The following is a 21,678-nucleotide window of genomic DNA, read 5'->3' on the forward strand; positions in this document are numbered from 1 at the left end:
CTGAGCGGCGGCGCCGGCGGAGCCCCGCGCGGCTCGGGGCGGGCCCGGGGCGGCGGCGACCCTGAGCAGGCCGCGGGCAGGGCTGGCTGGGAGCAGCGGGTCTTCTGGTAGCTTCTGGGCTGGGAGGCGGGTAGGGGCTGGGCAGGGCCTGGGGCAGGGCCGCAGCCGGGCGGGGGTGATGCGGCCCTCCGCTGCTTTGGGGGGGGGGCAGAGAGAGGGTTTTGAGGGGGAGTGAGGAGGGGAGCGGAGGTGGATGGGTTGGCGTGTGGCTTGGGTCATATCTGGCTTGTGGCCTTAATGTGGGCAGTGAGAACAGGGAAGTAGTCTTTAGCTACCTGAAAATGCCAAAATGCCGAGCTTAAATAGGGGGCTCTGCAGCGCTGGGGGGCGGGGGGTGGTGGTGTAGACCTTAGCATGTGGCGTGATTCACGCTGTGGGAGAGGATGTAGAAGTCTCTGGAAAGGGGGAGATGAAGACGCAGAACTAGAGGCCTAACAAGTGGGGAAGATGCGATAGGTGCAAAGGAGTAAGTGAAGCCAAAGGTGAGCTACAGAAGAGGAGATTGTTTAACAGCAAAGGCTGAAAATTTTGAGGACTTAAAATGCACCCTTTGATTTAGCTCCCAAGCATTGTTTCTGTGTTGGGTGTGTGTTGCTGAGATCTTCATTCTTGTTTCTTGCCCAAATTGTGTTGTGTGCTTTCAAAAAAACAAACAAACAAAAAAAACCAAAACCCCTTTGAATTAAAGTGAGTGTAGTCTGCTGCTTTCTTGTCTGTCCTGATTCTAAAGAATGAACTTTCATGTTTGGTTTTGTGGTTGAGAACTTTCTAGGCTATAAAATGAGAGAGGTGACTTGATTGTGGAGGGAACCAGCTGTGTATTGGTGGTGGTGGTAGTAGTAGTAATGGTAAGATCCAGACTTCTCTATTAGTAGTGCAACTTAAACATTTCTGCAGAACATCGAAGAAAAAATTTTTGGCTGAACTTATTTGGAATATGTTTGGATGTCTGAAAACTAGTCTCTAGGAGTGTAATGTTTTTCCTAAATGAAGTATGTTTACTTAACACAGTCAAATAAGCATAGCTAATAAACTAGTTTTGTGGGGCACTTTATCTACTGGGATTTGGGTTGTAGTTTAAATATCCTAAGGAATTAGGGGAGGTATAATAGAGCATAAGAAAACAGAGTAAATAAGGTATGGTACTCTACATTGGCACTGCAATTAAAATGACTTCAGAAACTCCCTTCCAAAGCCTACTGTTGGTTTGGTCATATTACATAGGCTTATCCAAAATACTGAACTAAACTAGAAGAAACTTTGAGTTAAGCTTAGTGTTTGTCTTAAGTTTCAACACTTCCAGTTCAAAAAAAAAAATCCAGAAAGATGAGTTATTATGAAGGGAATTGCTTCTACACTCCACATACTACATTACAAGCTGAATACAAGATGTATATTGTTCACTGGCATCTACTGTGTTTCGAAGAAGGGAAATCTAATGCAGAATACTAAGGAAGCTTGCCACTTCCATTAAAGTACCCTTTTATTTGATTGTGTCCTGGCACTTCCTCTAAATAAATAAATCCTTTACCAAGAACACATTGTAACTTGTATTTAGTCCTTCCTTTTACTTCCTTTTCTGGCCTCTAACTTTTCTGCCCCTAGTAATGATCATGACTATACCCTGTTCTCTCTGGAATTAATTCTGTTGCAGAGCAAACTAGAATTCATTTCTAGGCATAACAGTTTGAAAAATCTCAGGGCATCTCCAGATCTCTCCCCCCCCCCCCCCCCCCCAGCATAATTTCCCTAACAGCCCATCTGTTTTACGGTCCAGAAACCTTTCAGTTCTGTCTCTGTCCTCCAAGGACTTCCAGTTCTGCATGAATGATCTCTTTGCAGACAAACAGTACATGGTGTTTTCTCCTTTACTATGTCTGTGCTGATGTATGTTATTTTTAGAAACTGACATATTTGAAATGCTTATTAAAAGCAAGCGTTGTTGCCGTCACCTTTCGTTACCTGGTTTGTGCTCCTTACAACCCAAACAGAAGGCAGCTCTTTCTGTGAAGCTATCCTTCTCTGCAAGAGAAGGTCTAGCTAATCCTCTCTAGGAGACTTTCATGAAGTCTTATGTAGCAGTGTATCTTAACTGCCCCCTCCTAAAAAAGGACCAGCCTCTGGCCTGTTGTAATCAAGGCAGTTCTAGTTTAGCCTTGTCTGCTGTTCACTGAGTTACCATGTTAAGGGCGAGACCTTCCCAACTCTGAAAATGTCTAACTGCAGAGCTAAGCCTTTAAATGAAAATAGTCTTGTCTGCATTATATGAATTGCTGTATACATATGAACATGAAAACTGTGTCCCTCCCAGAGAAGTGGACAGGTAACCTACTGGTTTCTGAAATGGTGGAACTTGGCCACAAATTTGGTTGTTTGGCTTGGCTGTGGATCTCCCAAGTCTGCCTAAAGACAGCTGTGCCTTTGACAAGCGAAGATGATGGTGCACATGAACTATAGCATTAAGCTGACCCTGCTGCCAAGAGCTTAATTTCCTTTATCCATGGCCACTTAGCTTGTCCTGCTTCAACTCTTTGTACCTTTGTGTGCTGGTTTGGACTAAGGGATTGATTGAGAGTGAAAATAACATGATAGAAAGACTTGTAACCATCTTGAAACAGGTGCTAGTTCACCATGTGTCTGTATAAACAGTTACCCTGGCACAGCTGAGGGACCGGGATGTGTGCAGTGAAGGGTGAGGGGAACTTGGGATGCAGAAAAGAAGGTTCCCTCTGCTCTTCAGTAATTCTGACTTCAGGAAGCCAGTGGACTATCAAGTAGGGTAGCCAAGCCTTTGCTCAGAAACAGTGAAAATCCTGTTTGAGGAGGAAAGCGGGTATCTGTCTCTCTACTTTTCTTATGTATGCTGAATTTCTTTACTTTTGTCTCTCTAGATCTTCTTCCTGTAATTCTTGCCTTGCATGATGATGCATTGTGTTTGTTTTAACTAGTATGCTTCCATTGTAAGTACCATATTGAAATCTGGTGTTTGGAACACTAGAGTTTTCTAGCAAATTTTGCTCTGCAGATACTTTAGCCAAATTCAGTTGTCATAACTTTATCAGTTGACGGCTTCTGAAATAAGATGCTGCTGAGATAGAAACCTTTGATACTCTTCCAGTTATATGGCTATGATGTAGTTCATAGTAAGTGCCCTTATTTTTAAAAGACCATTCTCTTTCATCAGGCTGTTTAATTTTTTTAAGTTAGTAAACTAGATATCTAGTGACAATGCAAATGTACAAAAACAGTTTGAAATATGTGCTGTTGAGATCTGGCTTGATGAACCACTCAAATAGATCAGTAACCAAGGAGATGATTAAACTGGTTTTGCAGGCTCTGTTTAACCTGATGAGGAAGTAGCCTTCTCAACAGCATGTTCTGGAAGTATGATAACAAAGGACTTAGCAGGTGGGTCCGTTCACTGTCTGTCCCACCCACCATATGTTAGAGACTCATGGTAATTATTTGCTTTATGGCTCAAGAGTTTTCAGTGTCATACCAATAATTAAGAAAGACTTCAGCCTTTATGCTCTATAAAAAGTTTTCTAAAAAAAAAAAAAAAAAATCTGAGGCTGCATGACTTCCTCAAAGGCTTTGAAATCCAAAGATGATGATCCCATAAAGTGAGAGTGCTGCCCTTATTGCGAGAAGCTGGTCCTGTCTCTGAATCTCACTGTAACTTGTTCTAGTTTTCACCATTGTAAAAAGTAAGTCTACGTAGGGCAGCAGTTTTGGGTGTCCATTTTTGGTGCACTGGTACATCTCCCATACTTTCCTGGAGAACATGTTTCAGCCTTCTGACATCTAGCAGTTGGTGAGCAGTACTTAAATGTAAATTACCCTTTTTATAGTGTGGAAGCTGGCTGTGGATGAACACACAGGCATAGAGCAAATAAGTGACTTGTTAGCCCTGGTGATCTTGAGCTCTTTTCCTGTTTAATACTTTGGTGTTATATCCCAGTAGTTTGCCTTTAAGCTGTGTGCCAATGTCTATAAGTGTCTGAAGGGCATATAAAAAAGGTAGATGAAGTCTTTGCGTTGCAGCAGTGTTACATGGTAGAAATGAGTTCCACTGAAGAAGAATGGAGACTTCAGAAGCTCTCGCCTGTTCTGAAAGGCTTCCATTGTTCAAAGCTTTTGGCAGCTGCCTGATCAGAAATAGAGTAACCTTCAGAAATATTACACAGTTAAACCTAGAGAACAGAAGTGCAGGCTGAGTTTCATAAATGGTTAATGATAATTGCTTGGAAATCGGGCACTTCTTCAGGGGAGAAATCTCCTCATAATAGAGAAGGTGGTGTGCTTCTGAAGGTTAGACAGCATTTTAGGTGACTAATTGAGCACATATAGTTGCTAGCAACTTAAACTTCAGGTGGAGCTTCAAATTTTTTAGCCTGTCTTGTATAATTTCTTCTGTCTCCCTCCCTCCCTCTCCTTTCAGTCTCCTCCTACTTAGGAATAACCTAATTTACTAGGGCATAATCATGTTTATATTGTGTCCCAAAGGATTGTGTGAACTGAAGTTGAAATTTTCTCTTGTAGCAGTACATCTGTTACGGGTAGAAGTAGATTTTTAAACATCAAAAAAATCTGTGCTTCACTAAAATTGCCCTTCTGAGAACATACTGTCTTTTATTTCTTATAATTTAGTCAGTTTGTAAATTGTTACAGACTAAGAAGCTTGGTGTGACAACCAATAGTTGCTGGAGGTGCTACCAGTTGGTGCTCAAGGTGTACAAATAGCTCATGTTGAATTTGGGACTGATTTAATATGTAGGAGGTGTCTTAAACAGCTTTCTGTAGGGATATAAACTTGTGAAAACTGCTTGCCAATGATTATAAAGAAGCAAGGACATGAAACTGGATTAGCTTCTCTTCATGCTCTTAGCTTTTTTTTTTTAAGCTTGCCTGGGAACTTGAACAGATAGTAATTTTAGCTTAAAACAAGGTTCCACAAACCTCAAACTTAGACAGTACAGTGGCTTTTTAATGGAGACCTACAGTGTAGATAGGTAGGGTTGTGCTAGGAGCTCAGCTGGAATGGAGTAGCTTCTGCCCTTGCTGTATGGGTCACTGGTGTAATTGTCTGGGTTTACTAGATTGCTTTGGAGGAATTCCAGGAGCAAGCTTGCATGTAGGAAACTGGGATATTGCAGTATCAGGCTAAGAAAATAATGATAGTCAGGCCATGGGGCTTTGCCACTTATCCACTCAAGAAGTGCTAGCACTAAGCAAAGTCCATTTGGTGCTGATAGATGTTTCCCAAGGGCCCTAGTTGGGGTGGGATTGTAAAGTAGGTAATTCTTAAGTATAAAGTTGGTGTACTGGCATGAAAGTTAGAAGGGGCAATCTAATTCTTTCACCAAACCGTACTGCTGTTTGGTTAGTGGAGAGATTACTTAAGGGATTCTTGCATGCTAAACCATTAATATCCTTTGCACAAGCTAGGGAGGAGCTATGCAAAAACTCCTTCCTCATAGAAGGAGGGGAAAGCATTGACTTATCTTAAACCCTAGTGTCTAATCTAAGATGGATTTCCTCATAACACTTCCCCAATAATGAAGTGATCATTCTACCTAAGGGATATAATTTGAAAGCAGCTGTGAAACATGGGGTAGAATCTCACTTGACCTTTCTCTGTTAAAAATGTACTTTAAGTGAGGCTCTCTTGCAAGGTAAAACAAAATTCAACTCTTCTCTTGGAAATATGTCCTTGTGTGGTCTACTCTGTAGTTGCTTCAGGCACATAGGCCAAATTCAGAGTAAGGATCACTTTTCCAAATGAAACTTCAGGCTCTGGCTTTCTATGCTGTCGTATGCTGGTGGGCATGAGCTTGTTGAGAGTGTATAGTGTATGTGCAGAAGGAACTTGCATGTCCAAGGGCTGGAAGGTGCTTGATGGTTTTCATTCTTTTGTATTGCAGTTCCCGCATTTGTAATGGGATCTATGAGTGTGTGAGGTCTGTAACTGTTTTCGGTCCTGGCTGTACACTGCATTAAAACAACAAACAGGCTCTGCTAATATGTAGCAACACTTAAAAGTTTTTATCAGCTGTTCATGCTGTGAGCTGTGTCCTTTTGGCTCCGAGCTGTTTTGGTGCGGTTGCCTGAACTGTGAGGCAGGGGGGGAGGGTTGTGGGCATGTATTTAGACCATAATCCTCAAGGCTGTCACTATTGTTAGAAAACTGGCTGCAATTGCATGTTGCTGTAGTGATAAACTGGGCATGACCTCAACACAGGTCTTTAAAATATGGTTTTGTAGTTATAAAACATCCCTTCTGCCATTAGAAGTAATTTAAAGAATAATCTAAGAACAGGAGGTCTGGTATGCAACTGAGCTTTGGTATTTTGGATAGGGTGGGTAAGAATTTGCAGCTTAAAAGCTTCTAGTTGCCTAAGCATACTTCAGAAAGTTGAAATTTTGTTTCCTAGCATGACTGTATGCCCCTATGGGCCCTGCTAGCTCTGAGCTGTTTGCAAGCCTACAGCTACAGGGCTACAGCCTTAGGCAGGAGAGTAAGGGAAGAAGAGTATGTTCAGTTTTAAACTCAGTTTAGTTATACATGTACATACCCTCAGTTGCAACTCTAATTTTTTGGAAGAAAACTTTGGAATGTAATTCAAAGGAGCAAAGGCGGGTGAAGCGTAGGTTGCTTGTGCAGGTAAGACTGTCAGCAGCCTGGTGGGAGCGCTGGCAACTGCATCCACTTACAGGTACAGTAATCTCTATTATGGCAAGAAAGTCAAGTCACAGTTGAAACCCCTTTTATTTACAGAGTCCACTGTGTTTTAGGTGTGGTAATGTGCACCTTGTAGACCAGTTGAAGTGTCCCACTTCAATTGTGTAGAGCCTCTGTTACAGATTTTTTGGTCATCCCTTTAATGTAGAGATTGAGGGGAAGGGAATCAAAGTAACTGTCTACTGAGCAGCTAGGCAGGAGTCTTCTCCTGGGTCTGCTTCAGTATCTGTTTATAGACATCTGGTAGTACCAATGACTTGCTATAATTCCAGAATAAATCATGGGGAAAAGAAATGGAGGATGAAAACACCAGTGTCCCACAGGTGAAAGAAGGAAGAAAAATATTGAACAGGGCATAGAAGAATGATTGCTTTATTATGCTTGAAGGACCTTACTAACTGTGTGTAAATGCCTGAACTGAATGGAAATGTCAGCTCCTGCGTGACACTTCAAGCTCTTTACAAGCAAGAAATAGGTTTTCTGTTTAGTCTTCTGCAAGTGTAGGGGTTGTATTGCGTACATGTGTGCCTACTGTTCTGCTCATGGACTGTGGCAGTGTAAAAGCAGCAAAATTCTGACACTTTTGCAGCATCATCTGCAGAACTTGGGCACATGCCCCTCTAGTCCATTAACATCTGTTCTGCATTAAATACTTCTGCTTTGTTATATTCCTCTCCAAGAGGTTTTTAGAGCCATCTTGACCAGTCAGACATCTCTTCAATTCTCTTACTTGTTGTAAGACTGGACCTTTCTTCCCGTAGTGGGGCTAGGCAGTTCACCTGTAGTATAGGATGCTTGTTTATATACAGAGAAGCAGAGCGACTTGCTCTGTGCAGCACTGGCCTGACCTCTTTCTCCTTGTGTCTTGTGTTCAGATCATGGAGCTGAAATGGCTACTGTATGTGACACTGCTAGCTCTTGGAACTCTTGCTGTCCGGGCACACGATATGGACGATGACAATGATGTTGATGATGTGGTTGATATTGAGGATGACTTGGATGATGGCATTGAGGATGTAGAAGAGTCAAAGTCTGAAACTAGTACTCCTCCTCCAACTCCAAAGGTTTGGCATGAAAGTTCTCTTAAATCAAGTTATAGTTTGTGATGTAGGTAATGTGAGTTTGATTAGAGATATCTGTTCACATTTGTGTTGTAAATTAATTAAACTTTATCTAGGAGTAGGATTTGGAATTAAGTTTAGTTGCATCTTTTCTATTCTCTTTTGTCCTCCATCTTCCTGAAGGCTTAGATCCATGCTTGAAATCTGTGGTGTGATTATCAGGAGATAATGCTAAAGTTTCCAGCTAGATAAATCACAGAATCACAGAATCGCTGAGGTTGGAAGGGACCTCTGGAGATCATCTAGTCCAACCCCCCTGCTCAAGCAGGGTCACCTAGAGCACATTGCACAGGATTGCATCCAGGCGGGTTTTGAATATCTTCAGAGAAGGAGACTCCACAACCTCTCTGGGCAACCTGTTCCAGTGCTCTRGAATACTTCAGTTAATAAATACTTCAGTTTTAGCTGCAGACAAGAACACAATGGCTTGGCATAAGCAGCAGTATGTACATAATATTTGTATTTATGCTGCTGGAGTGTTCCAGGTAAACTCTACCTCAGTATAGAGGAGAAATGAGCTGTATATGCATTTATTTCTTTGGGGGAGAGAATATACCTTTTAAAGGTGCATTAAATACCTCTTTTCTCCAATAGGTTACCTACAGGGCCCCTGTCCCAACAGGCGAAGTTTATTTTGCAGAAACCTTTGATAAAGGAACTCTAGATGGGTAAGTATAATCTGAAGGATGCTTCAGTACAACAAATAACTAAATTATTCAGTGAAAGGGAATGGAACTCCCTTCCTAGAGCCTGTGCTCTTCAAAATTGGATCAAATGGCAATGGCTGGTAGGGGGGATTAGAGCAGTGGCTGCATAATGCTGGCTGTTAAAGTGCTGAGCTCAACTAGTGTATCCTTAGGTGCTAATAACAAGGGGGCAATGTGCCATGCATGTATAATGTTTTAATCCTTCTCATCTGACTTTCTGTAATTTCTTCAGGTGATAAGTTAGGATAGAGAGGTACTAGAGATTCACTTAAAACTTTTACAAGAGCAAGGCACTCGGGCAATGATCCTACTTCATGTGGGTGAGGGAGAGATGGCAAATGCAGACAATTACTTAGGTTCAAGGAACAGAACTCCTCAGGGGATCAGGACTCTGGGACCTAGTCATAGTACATCTCTTGTAAGGGCTGTCTTTTTAAGAGCAGGTGGGAAGATTTAAAAAAAAAAAAAAAAGCTTGCTGCTTCTTTTTGAGGTGGGGGGCCGGGGGGAAAACCCTGTCTTTCTGACCAGTGGATGTCTTGCTTCTAGATGGATCCTTTCCAAAGCAAAGAAAGATGATACAGATGATGAGATTGCCAAATATGATGGTGAGTGCTACCCAGGTTTTGTCTAAATGGTAGATACTTCTGATGTCTTTTGTCATTTCTAAAGAGGTGCAAGTCTTAGTGTTTTCTGTTTTCAAGATGAGATAATATTCCCTGTATAAAGAAAATAAGGGAAATGTTTATATACCTGGCTAATAATGTAAAGTGTAGTCCTGATTTAGACAAACAATCCATTTAAAGGTTTTTAAACAATTTTTAGTGAAGATGTTATGGTAATAACTTTAGAAAGCACCCTACAGGATGTGATTACAGAATGCTGACTTCCTTGTTTAAAGTTAAGTTAAACAAAGACTGTTTTGAGCAAATTTTAATAATGCTTGGTTTTCCCTCCCCCTCCTCAGGTAAATGGGAAGTCCAAGATATGAAGGACACTAAGCTTCCAGGAGACAGAGGGCTTGTACTGGTAACCCGAGCCAAACATCATGCAATTTCATCCAAACTTTCAAAGCCCTTTGTATTTGATACCAAACCCCTTATTGTACAGTAAGTAAAAGATAACTTTCAGTGTTCATTATTTCAATGGTGACATAGCAGGCTGAGGTTTTTATTCAAAAATGGAACTTTTGTTGCCTGGGGGTCTGGATGACGCAAGATATTGTTATCTATCATTATGCCATTTGGGTAACAGTAAAGTAGCAACCCAAATCCCTAAAGAGGGAAGCAGTGTCAATTTATGAACAGTATGGCTCCTTCTGAAGGAAGAGCAGTGCTGTGAAGCCTGAAAAGGAAAGTAGTCTCTGAAAACTAGACTGGGTCACCTGTCTCTAGATTTCAATTCATCTGGTTTACTATGATAACAAAGTCAGCCAACTGACTCTTGTAGTGTTAATTGTCTGAGTCCTTGTCCTTTTGGACAAGAGGCGGTCCATCTGTAAGTCAATGCACTTGGTAAACTGTCCTTTCTTTCTGAGATGGAATGGGCAGAGTGGTAAAGATGCACTTGTTTCCTCCTTCCTTTGTTTTAGTTCATCTGTCATGGAAGATGAACAGCTTGTCTAGATTTGTTGGCCATAACTGATGTAGAAGAATCTACTTGCATGCATTTTAGACTAGCAAGAGGAAAAAATCTTTCAGTGAGAACAGCTGAACTGTGGGGTATGACCCACTTTACCAGTAAAAAGAAAAGTGAGCAAAGTCACATTTGAGTTGGTCACTTTGCTTTGCATGACCATTTAGTTTTGGCTTAAAAGATGAGGCTAAAAATAAACTCAAGTGGTCACTCACTCCAGCTGCTGGCATTGAGAGAGGATCAAGCATATTTAGCCTACTCCTACAGACATGTCTTGCCTTTTTCAGACTCCTTGGTATCCCTAAATATCCTGTTGTATGCTTACAACCCTAAAGGGCTTTTGCTAGAATCTGAATGTTCTGGTTTTGGTCATCTTGCAAATTGAGTTGCCTTTGTCTGCCCTAGTGGTTATGGGGAAAATAAATGGTTTGCCTTAAACTCTATTGCAGTCTCTTACATACTGAACAGCTTTTTTTTCCTCCTCCTTCTCTCTACTTCTAAATTGTARTCTTCTAGACCAGCACTCAATTCCTTTAATCTTTCCTCTCAGATTGAGTCTTCTAAATCCTTGGTTCCTCTTGTTTCTCAGGCCCTTGTGAATATCTGTTTAGTCCATAAAGTATGGTGTGTGGTTTTTATAAATTTCACTGGACTCCTGATTTAAAGGAAATGCCAACAAAACAGTATTATTCTGAATTTGTACTTGAACACTGTCATTTTGAATTATGAAAATGACCTTTTTCCTCATGTATAACACTTCTCTGTCCAAAACTAAAACTAGGTATGAAGTAAACTTCCAAAATGGAATAGAGTGTGGCGGAGCCTATGTGAAATTGCTTTCAAAAACCCCTGAACTGAACCTGGTGAGTGCTGCTACTCTGAGTATTATGCCATGAAAGAAAGCTTTTCCCTCTTGCTTTTTCCTAAAGAAACCTGTTCAGTAAAGACAGTGGTGCATACTTAGGGCCTGATCTCCAATGTACTTTGCCCTTGGTATTTTCCCACTGTGTTTTATTTGGAGGAGATAGTACTAAGGTCTTTTGGCCTCTTGTGTGAGATCTTCTGAGTTTCCTAGTAGCGAAGCAGTTCTGCCTCTTTGCTGAAGTCTGCACCACTTCTGATTTCCTTAGGTTCTAGGGCCAAGGAGGAGTAGCCAGTGTAGGTGGAGAGACCTTCATAGGAAGCCTCTGCCCAGAAGGAAAATTCCATGTGTTATCTTATAAAACAAACTAATGCCAATAACTAAAATATCCTTGCATTTATTGCCTTGACTTTGACATCTGAGGTCAGTTGTGAGGTACTGGGTATGGTTTAAAAAGAAATACCAGTTCTGTTAACATAAGCATCATCTAGGCCAGCCTTTAAGCTGCCCATAGGAGCTGTATATAACCATGTGATTTGTAAATGGCCCTTGAACGCAGTCCTTCTGCAGTGTCTTAAAAGTACAGTTAATGGGAGAGACCATACTAAGTTCCTGAGAGAAAGCGATTTGTAATCTTTCCTCTCAATCATATACCTGCCCTAAGTGTTTTAGCCTGTTCAGTCAGAGCTAAACTTGTATGGCCCATGGGTTTTCTTTAGCTGTCTTCCTAGACTTTCTATAAAGTACCTTTTATGAATTGTTACCATTCTTCTCCTTTCCCTCTGCTATCTTATTAGAGTTGTATTACCAATACAGATGCCAAATTCAATAAAATTATGTTATATAGGACACCCAAAAGACTACTTGGCTGTCTAACCAGTTTTATGTACATTGAATATCAAAGTGACATTAGCAAGAACAAATAGACTTGTTTGTAGTGTTCAAAGGTTACATTATTATGCCTAGTTAGCTCTCAAATTGAAACTAGCTTGTATAACTGTGTAAACCAAATAAGTATCAGTTCACTTTTAATGCTTATCTCCATGTGAAAGAAAATCACTGGACAAGCTAGTCGTTCATAACCAGTATCATAATAGTTTTGTACTGATAGCTTTTAATCTCTTTTTCATAATATAGAGATGCACTTAAATTATGGATATCACTAATAACATATGTATCTTGTTGATAACTCTTGGACAGCCATTAATTTCCATCTGGAAAATGGAGACCAAAGGTGCAAAATCAAGAAGCTGTGTAATTCTGGCATTCGTTTTTTTTTTTTTTTTAAGGCATGTAGCTGTGATGCAAGTTTTAGTGTGGGTACTCTGCTGGCTTGTGATACAAATTGCATAATTTTCTTAAATTGGAGGTTCTTATAGTGGGCAATGGCTTAGTTCAATTACTTCAAAATTACTTCAACTCAAGTTTTGCTTTGTTTTAAAGGATCAATTCCATGACAAAACCCCATATACAATCATGTTTGGCCCTGATAAATGTGGAGAGGACTATAAGTTGCACTTCATCTTCCGGCACAAGAACCCAAAGACTGGTAAATATGAGGAGAAGCATGCAAAGCGTCCTGATGCGGACCTGAAGACCTACTTTACTGATAAGAAGACCCACCTTTACACACTGGGTATGGTGACTATTAACTATGCTTGTTTATAACTACTTCTGTCCTTCTGGAATCAAAAATATGTGAAATAATCCAAATGAGCAACTGAATATGCTTGTCAACATCTCATACAACTAAAAAACACTTTAAAGCTCTGGATGCAAAAACTGGTCTTGCTATACAAAGGATACTTTTTCCTTAAAGGAAATCTTGAATCATGTAAGAAAAGTCAGGAGACCTTGAACTTAATATTATGAGCAGTTATGAATAACTTGCTATGCAGAGTATATCCAAAATCATTAGCAACATACTTAAAATACTTGAATGCTGTTTCCTAATAACTTGGGGTCTACTAGGCTTTAGACTTGGAGGGAAATAACAATAGTGATTTAATCTCCCAAGAGACTTCCATTCTTTGGAAACAATGGCTTTGGGGCTTAATTTTTAAAGTCAGCTTTGTGCAGCTTCTATTTTTAGCTGGTTAGTTCTGTACTTAGGCTTGGATAGCTTAATCTCAGGTGGAGAGGAGGCTGTACCACCATACCAGGCAAAATTAGTTGTTCTTGAAGTATAATGTCTGGCCTACTGTAATTAGGTATGACTGAAGTCTTTCAGGGGGTACTTGGAAAGATTTCTGTAGCTAGTCTTACTACAGAGACAGCAATGGATAAAGGAGTGAGAAAGACTTAAATCTTGTGTGTCAGTAGTAGGATTATGAATGCACACAGATGTATTCTTGAGAATGGGTGCAAATGCTGTTCTTAATATTAAAGCAATACTTACTGTGTCAAAGTCAACTTGTCAGCTTGCTCTGGTAATTAATAAATCTCTCTACAAGCTTCTCTGCTTTCAGCAGACTTAAAGTAGGACTGCCGCAGCAGATCTTTTATCTCCCTAGATGAGATGTGGTATATAGTCATTATTTATACTTAGACATAAGGAGAAAGGTTCTTAATTTAAGAACAGTTTCTGGGTAGATGGTAGCTTAGATTGCTGAAATTCATGTTGCACAGTGGGGATGAGCAGTAGTTTATGAAACACCGTGTATGTGTATCTATATATATGGATGCAAAGGCTACACTGACTTTTTTCCTTCCAGTCTTGAATCCTGATAATAGTTTTGAAATACTGGTTGATCAAACGATTGTCAACAGTGGGAATTTGTTAAATGATATGTCTCCTCCTGTGAATCCACCCCGAGAGATTGAGGACCCGAATGACCAGAAGCCTGAGGACTGGGATGAGAGACCAAAAATTCCAGACCCAGATGCTGTTAAACCAGATGACTGGTAAGCTGTTGGACGTGTGGAACTGAGGGAGGCCTTAGCCTCATAATTTGGTTCTGATCAAAAAGTCCTTCTTTGACTTGTGGAAGGTACTGAGCCTCACCCTTGTAATCAAAACACAGGCAGTTTAGGCAGGTGAACCACTGTCTTGGAAGATGAAGGCAGACAGGACCCATGTTCTGTAGGAAATACTGTTTACTGCTTCTGTTACTGTGCCACAGATAAAGGTTTTTCAGAAGCATTTGAGCTAGCTGATATTTTTGTCCTTGATTAGCTCAAAAGGTAAGTTGCTGGAAGTATAAGATGCTTATAGTTTGTATAACTGGTTACAAGTGGTTGAAATATTTCACATCCTAAATCAGAAACTGATACTGGTTTTCTGTCTTTGAATCTGTGCTCAGTGAACCATAGACTTGATTTTTAAGTTCAGATGCATGTTTGCAGTGAGCATTAAAATGCAAAACTTGCTGTAATATGCCTTTTCTAGGTTGGCTTTAAAAATTTATCTTTAGGGTTATAGACATGGCTGTGCCATGAGGCAAGTCTGTGTAACATAGCATGGCAACTCCATTCTTAAGTTGTGCTGCACTTGAACATCTAAAATGAAGCTGGCTGGTAGCACAGATCAGTTGACTTGTGCAGAGTGTATAGAATCATGTAGTGAGGTTTAAACTTCTTTACATGTGTGTGTTAATATATAATATGCCATCTTCAAGGGACGAAGATGCTCCTGCAAAGGTTCCTGATGAAAATGCTGTGAAACCAGAGGGTTGGCTGGATGATGAGCCAGAATATGTAGCAGACCCTGATGCTGAGAAACCAGAGGATTGGTATGTTGACTACACTTTGTAAATGACAGCAAATACTTCACGGCTTATGCTCTGGGTTTTACAGCTATAAAAAATTGCTTGTCCATTGTTGCTCCCTAACAAAGTTGTTACTTGGGCTACCTTGCTTCAAAAGTAGAAGACAGTTGACCTAAGTAATCTTGCATTCTTGTTTTCTCTTGTGTGTATTCATCAACTCTTCTTTTGAAGATTTTAAGCTGAACAGGACAGGGATAGTCATTTTGCAGTTGTACAGTGCTTGGAAGATGGGGCCTATGTTCAGTGACCGGCTTCTTTTGAGCTTCTGTATTGTCAAGCTACTTCTTGAAATAAGTATTTCCTCTGCAGGGTCCTTATCTGCTGGCCTGTGCTATGCTAAGTTTCAGTATCTCCATTTTACTGTAGGAGTGTAACTTTCTCAGAGGTCAGATGAGAAGCCCTAGTCTGTATAAAGACAAGAGACAGACTTCAAAACTGAATTTTCCTTTTCAGGGATGAGGATATGGATGGTGAATGGGAGGCACCTCAGATCGCAAATCCTAAATGTGAGTCAGCCCCTGGCTGTGGTACCTGGCAGCGACCTATGATTGACAATCCAAACTACAAAGGCAAATGGAAGCCTCCTATGATTGATAATGTGAACTATCAGGTTGGTTTTGTTGATTGTCTGTTGTTGGCCAATGCAGCATTTCTCTTCCAAAAAGCAGTATGACTTAATTTCAGCAGGTCTAATTAAGAATACAATGTGAAGGCAATGGACAGATTCAAACTGCTTTCTTATTAGGCTTCACTTTTTTTGTAGCATAGATCGATTCCCAAGACATTCAGTGTTTATGGGTGCAAGTCTTCATTCATGGGTGCATGTGGAATGAATTAGTCTCTCTGGTTCAAAGCGGGATGAAAACTAAAATGCAAACTGCATGGTAGTAAGTAAGGTTGAATGTCTGTCTTTTCTAGGGTATCTGGAAACCCAGGAAGATCCCAAATCCAGATTTCTTTGAAGATTTGGAACCTTTCAAGATGACTCCCTTCAGTGCTGTGGGACTTGAGCTATGGTCAATGACCTCTGACATCTTTTTTGACAATTTTATTATCTGTACTGAAAGAGCTGTGGCTGATGATTGGGCCAGTGATGGATGGGGACTGAAAAAGGCAGCTGATGGTGCTGCTGAGGTGAGAAACAAAGGCTTAGTTGTGTGCTTCTGGCTTGAACAGTAGGAGCATTGCTTCTCTCTTCCACGGTTTCTATTAAAACATGCATGTATGTAGCAAGGCCAGAGATTATGGTAAACAACCCTGTTGGAACCTCAGTAACTGTAATATGGTACTAGTTGATAAAAATGGTACTGAGTACTCACTATTTTTTTGAGGCTTTGTTCACAGCAACTGTGCTGCTAACTTAAGCCATTTTAGCTTTTGGTTTATAGACTATGGTAAGATGTCTGTGGTGGTTAGCTTTATTTTGAGGTATGAAATACAATTATGTTCAAAGTTGCATAAAGCCTATTTGAAATCACTGTAGCTGTCGACAAACTAAATTGCTACAACTTGCTGTATGGGATGAATTTTGACAGTTCACTTTATTTTATAGCCTGGTGTTGTGGGCCAGATGATGGCAGCTGCTGAAGAACGTCCCTGGCTTTGGGTAGTCTACATCCTCACTGTGGCTTTGCCAGTGTTCCTTGTTGTCCTTTTCTGCTGCTCTGGGAAGGTATGCGTTTCCTCTGATGGTAAGAAACAGAATACTTAAAGATATTTGGTTTAACATGCCTTAAATAACTGCCTGGTTTTGTTAAATTTTTTTAGAAGCAGCCAAATGCTGCAGAATACAAAAAGACAGATGCTCCTCAACCCGATGTGATGAATGAGGAGAAAGAGGAAGAAAAAGACAAAGGGGACAAAGAGGAGGAAGAGGAGGAGGAAACAAATGAGGAAAAGCTAGGTAGGCAAACAAGAAAAAATTCAAACTCTTTTAAAGATTATATCTGAAAGAATAAACCAAGAGTATTGGCAGACAGGGAATCAAGCTAATGATGAACTGAAGGTAAGTCTTAATGAAAAGAGAATGAATGAGATTCTTCCTCTTTTTAGAAGAGAAGCAGAAAAGTGATGCTGATATAGGAAGTGCTAGTCAAGAGGAGGAGGAGGAAGAAGAGGAAGAAGACAGGAAACATGCATCAGAGGTAAAAACATCTAATCTTTGAAGCAAGTCTTCTGGATTTTTTTTTTTAAGTCAGTGTAAAACAAGCCTCACTGAAGTGTTAACCTGGCTMATGTGATGGAGTGTTACATGCCAGTGGAAACAGCAAGTCAGAACTTCAGAGAATTTAATTGCCCTGCAGAATCGGAATCACTTTGGCCAGATAAGCATGGCAGGAAACCCTGCTAAGGCACTGCCCTAGACCCTGTCTTGAGAGGAGTGGGATTGTGTGGTACAGACCACTTTCCAGAGGTGAAAGGCTTTATTCTGCTTTGGATGCAGTTGGGATGTGACCTTTTAAGTGTTCCACACTGACATAATGGCTAACTTAAAAAGGGAGGAGTGTTCCTTAATCTGAAGTTAAAGGGATTCTCACAGCAGTGGAAGCTGTTTAAACACACTTAGCAAATAATGGACATCCACTGTGAAAAGTGGAGGATTCGTGTGTTGCCATGTATGGAAAGGAAGGGGTTAATAACAGCAGGAGGTCCTTTCAGAAGTTACTTTGATTTCTGTATTAGAATTTGTTGTTTGTAGATTTTTATCCCCCCCCTTAATCTCTTTAAGAGCAATCTTGGATTAGATGTCCTTGATGCTGACACAAATGACTTTCTTGCAGGAGGAGGAGACTGTGAATAGATCACCCAGAAACAGAAAGCCAAGAAAAGATTGAAAAAAAAAAAAAAAAAATCATAAGAACTTGATCTGTAATTTTTTCCAAACTCAGTTCTGAGAGAGGACCTTGGACACCTTACATTGAAACTTGGACAAACCTCAAGATCTCACCATCCACAGGTTTCAGTTACACTATCCAATGTAATGGAGTGTCTAGCAGTAAAATCTTTGCAATCATCTGTTTTAAAGGAACATCATTCCTGTAGAAAGAATGCATTTAATATAATGGGCTGTGGATTTTGGAATGTAACATAACTAACCTTTTCATTTTGGTTTTAAATACTCTTTTTGTTTGTTTGTTTTTAAGTAGATTGGTAGAACTTCACCAGTCTCAAACCATGGCTTAATTTAATATATTAATTAGTGAAAAATAACAATGAAAATCTTGAAAATGCTAGATGTTAAAAATGCAGTTTTATAACTAGTTTTTTTTACAAACATGTAAATTCCTAAATGCACCAGTGTCTTTATATCCCTTAAAATTTGATAATTATGCTTAAAGAAAAGTTGTCACTGTAGTTGACAACCCCTCTTCCCTCAAAGGGGGGGGGGGAGAAGTGGGAGCAGGGTGGGATGTGTGGGAGAACTAGTAGCTAAACTTCGTAATCAACTGTGTTCTCTTGCGATGGAGGGAGAAGAGGAAGGGGTAGAAGGAAGGGGTTAGCCAGTCATATGGAATATGAACATTGCCCATGGCTAAAGCCAACTTAAGTGTTAACAAATGATCTAGGATTTGGAGTAGGTCATCTTAATGTGGCATTTAATCCTGCAGAAATTGGATTTTGTTAGTTCTTGAACTCCTCTCATAAAGCTAAAGGGTTATTGGGGTGTCTAGACTATTTTTCCTTTCCCCTCTGTTTGGCCACCGATGCTCTCCTTTCTCTGTGACTATACAGCTTTTTCTGAGTGCAGCTTTGCCTCAATTGCTGAAAAGTGCTTCATGTTCAGCTCATTGTCAAACTTCTTATAGCTAGGCCTACTCCTTTCCAGGGTCCAAACACTGGATAGGACAGTGTCCCATATCCTCTCACTGCTATCACTGTATGTCTACTCCTGTAGAAACAGGAGAGGGTCAGATACACAAGTTGAACTGAAAAATCTTTAAGAAAAAAAACAAAACAAAAATGAGATGTCAGTATTTGTAGGTGGGGAAGGAGCATGTGGAATATCTTAACTGGTATGTGAAACTGTTCAAGTCTTTTATCTGCTATTCATGTAACAAATGCATCCTAAATTATATTGTGAATGTTAGGGAGTTCCAATTCCAGCTGAATAAATTTTTAAGTGTTGAGTCTACAATATTATACTGTTTCAAACACTTTTTTTTTTGTGGAATGCAGGTGATCACTACAAGAGCATACCTCTGAGGGTGAAATCTATGTAACTTCATTACACTGTACCAAATATGTTGGAGTTCGGATGTCTATATAGATAAGCTTTTGCCTTTGTTTAGAGTGAATTAAATGTCCTAAAATTACTCTTCTTGCACTGAATATAAACACTCCAGTGTTGTTTGGGCTAGGTCATAGATATCGTGTGGGGAATAATTCCCGGGGGTGGGGGAGGAAAGTGTTCTAATTTCCTTGCAAACAATCTAACCAATTACTAAAAGACTCTTGTTTTGTGGGTTTTTTTTTTGTAAAATACCTTTTGCTGCCTGTCCTTATGTTGTATCCCTTAGTTGTTGTGTTGGAAATACTAGAGACCACAAATGCATAGCAGGATTTCTTGCTCTTTCTGCAGTGTGCAAATAAACCATTGTAAGCAAGATACTGAAAGTAATTTCAGACTTCTGTTGGGAGCTATTGCATGTTTAGAATGCCTTTGTCTGTTGAACACCTGGTAGATACTGCTCCTTACTGCCAAAACAGCTTATACTCTGACATGGAAGATGTCATAGCTTAAGCATTGCTACTAGCTTGTTCTCAGGACTGTATTTTTATCAAGGAGCAGCTGCTATTTATGACTCTCAGTCCTTTGAGATGAAGTATATGTAAATGGTTTCAAGTCAACTAACAATTCTGAGCACAACATAAAACTATTAATCTGATCAGTATTTTTATCTTAATATACAAATTGCCTTAAATTCCTGGACAATTCTTGTGCATACATGTTCTTTCAAAGCATCAAAAATGAACTTAAGATCTGCTATCAGCTTTTAAGTAGTATTATATTAAAGCTAACTGTAAATCTACATTTGCTTCTGCTAGATCTCCTGAAAAGGTCTCCTGTCTGCATGTTATGGCTTTTTTGATACCTTAGTGTATGCTTTGTGAGTAATCACTACAATAAATGAAGACTTTCCAAAGCGGATAGACAACTTAAAGGTTACTTTTTATCCTGCATTCTCAATTTAACACTAGAATCACTTTTTTTATTATTATTAAAGCCTTGGAGAAAAAGTAGCTATCTCCTTCTGATTAAAGAAGGCCTGTAAAGCATGGCAGTGTTTTCCAAGTACAGAAGCTCTGCTTGGTTGCTACCTGTGAACTAGGTTCGAAACACCTTCAAGTATCTGAAGGTGTGTTTGACTGTGTGTGCGTGTGTGTGCTGCGGCTGCTGGAGAGGATGAACTCCAGAAGCTGAACTTGCTGTGTCTGAGGACCAGAGTGAGGGAGGGGTTTTAGATGGAGACTGTTCAAGAAAGAACAAACATACAAGAGTGCTTATAGGCAGTAAGAGATCTGGAATACAGGATACTAGAAATGCTTTTCTAGTAAAAAGACAAGACTTTTTTTTCTTTTTGTCCTCAATGAAGGGAGTTGGTACAGATACAGCTAACCTACTAACCTGCTCTAGAAACATAATTGAATATGAACTGGCCTTCCAGCTATGATAATACTGAATTATCACAGCTTGAGAATGTGGGATGTGAAATGCACCGGGACTGTCTGTGTTCGGTTGGGATCCTCGCGGGTGCTAAGTGCTTGCAGAGGTATCGCTTGTGGTTGTCTCTTACTTTCTGTGCTCCTTCCTCGAAAGCAGTGCTCCGCTTGCCTGGTGGTAGCATGTGTGGGGCTGGTGGCAAGAGGCTCTGCACCCCCGAGCCTTCCCCAGTTAATCTGTAATTGCCAGTATTGCCTCGAGGTTTTCTAAAGAAACAAAAAAGAAGCCTTAGTGTTCCTGAACAAGGACTGTGACTTCTTTTGTGCAAAAGACCTGTCCATTTCCAAAAGGTAACTGTAGATGCAGTATGCATATATTAAAACCTGAGTAAATTAAAATGTAAAATTAATCAATAAAGAAAGTTAAATCTCTTTGCCTTTTTTGTCTAATTAGCTTGAAGTGCCTCAGTCTTCATCACCTCGTTTTGTTTTGTTTTTGTTTTGAAGTGAAGGTGGGGAAACAGTGGCATTAAATCTGCCTCGGGGGGTTGGGGTAACGGGGGGGGCTCCCAGAACACCTCTCTCTGGGTGAGGTGGGATCAAGAGGCCGCTTCTGCCGCCATCGCGTTCGGGGCGGGGCCCTGCCCCTCCCCCTTCCCTCCGTGACTGCCGGGGGCGGGGCGTGCTGCGCCGCCGCGGCCGTCGCTCACTCCACACGCCCCGCCCTCGCCGCGCGCCAGTGGCCGCTCCCGGCCGCCCCGCCCCGCCCCTTCCCGGCCCCTGCCTTTTAAACGCGCCGACGGCCGCGTCCTGCCAGCCGCCCTGCCTGTTCTCGGCTCCGCGCTCCGCCCGCGCTCCCCCGCCCTCCCATTGGCTGGCGGCGATGTCCCTCAGCGCTCGTGACGCGCGACGCGCCCGTGACGTCGCCCGCCACCCAGGAAGCTCCGCCTATTTATTCTCAACTCGGCTCTTGAGGGGAAAAACAATTTCAAGATGGCGGCGGCGCGGATAACAATGGGGAGTCGGGGGTTCGGGCCGGCCCGCGCCTGAGAGCGGCGGCCGCCGGGCCCCGCCGCGCCCGGGGGAGCGGAGCGGGCCGCAGGGCGAGCGGGCAAAGGCCGCTGC

The 21,678-nt window shown here is 41.1% G+C and overlaps 1 protein-coding gene across 5 annotated transcripts; it reads left to right on the forward strand.

The window, feature by feature from the left end:
* Positions 1-522: 522 nt before the first annotated feature.
* On the forward strand, positions 523-19,029 carry CANX (calnexin). Of its 5 annotated transcripts, none has more exons than XM_026063255.1 (15): positions 523-542; positions 7,678-7,866; positions 8,518-8,591; positions 9,178-9,236; positions 9,596-9,737; positions 11,045-11,126; positions 12,569-12,761; positions 13,840-14,029; positions 14,743-14,856; positions 15,346-15,502; positions 15,811-16,026; positions 16,445-16,564; positions 16,660-16,795; positions 16,945-17,036; positions 17,673-19,029. In XM_026063255.1, exons 2-15 carry the CDS (start codon positions 7,681-7,683, stop codon positions 17,724-17,726), a joined length of 1,815 nt encoding a protein of 604 aa, XP_025919040.1. In that variant the 5' UTR covers positions 523-542; positions 7,678-7,680; the 3' UTR covers positions 17,727-19,029. The 5 variants fall into 5 exon arrangements, with proteins under 5 accessions (XP_025919040.1, XP_025919041.1, XP_025919039.1 ...); XM_026063256.1 differs by lacking the exon at positions 523-542 and adding an exon at positions 3,003-3,020; XM_026063254.1 differs by lacking the exon at positions 523-542 and adding an exon at positions 3,449-3,468.
* The last annotated feature ends 2,649 nt before the right edge of the window (positions 19,030-21,678 follow it).

The sequence above is a fragment of the Apteryx rowi genome, unplaced genomic scaffold (genome assembly GCF_003343035.1).
Source record: "Apteryx rowi isolate R43461 unplaced genomic scaffold, aptRow1 scaffold_2, whole genome shotgun sequence".
In the NCBI taxonomy this organism is placed as follows: domain Eukaryota; kingdom Metazoa; phylum Chordata; class Aves; order Apterygiformes; family Apterygidae; genus Apteryx; species Apteryx rowi.

Excerpts from the sequence above, each read along its gene's own strand:
- CANX (XM_026063255.1), top strand. The coding sequence starts at position 7,681 with ATGGAGCTGAAATGGCTACTGTATGTGACACTGCTAGCTCTTGGAACT. Across the intron at positions 7,867-8,517 it reads CTCCTCCTCCAACTCCAAAG|GTTACCTACAGGGCCCCTGT; the intron begins GTTTGGCATGAA and ends TTTCTCCAATAG. Across the intron at positions 15,503-15,810 it reads TTGATAATGTGAACTATCAG|GGTATCTGGAAACCCAGGAA; the intron begins GTTGGTTTTGTT and ends TGTCTTTTCTAG.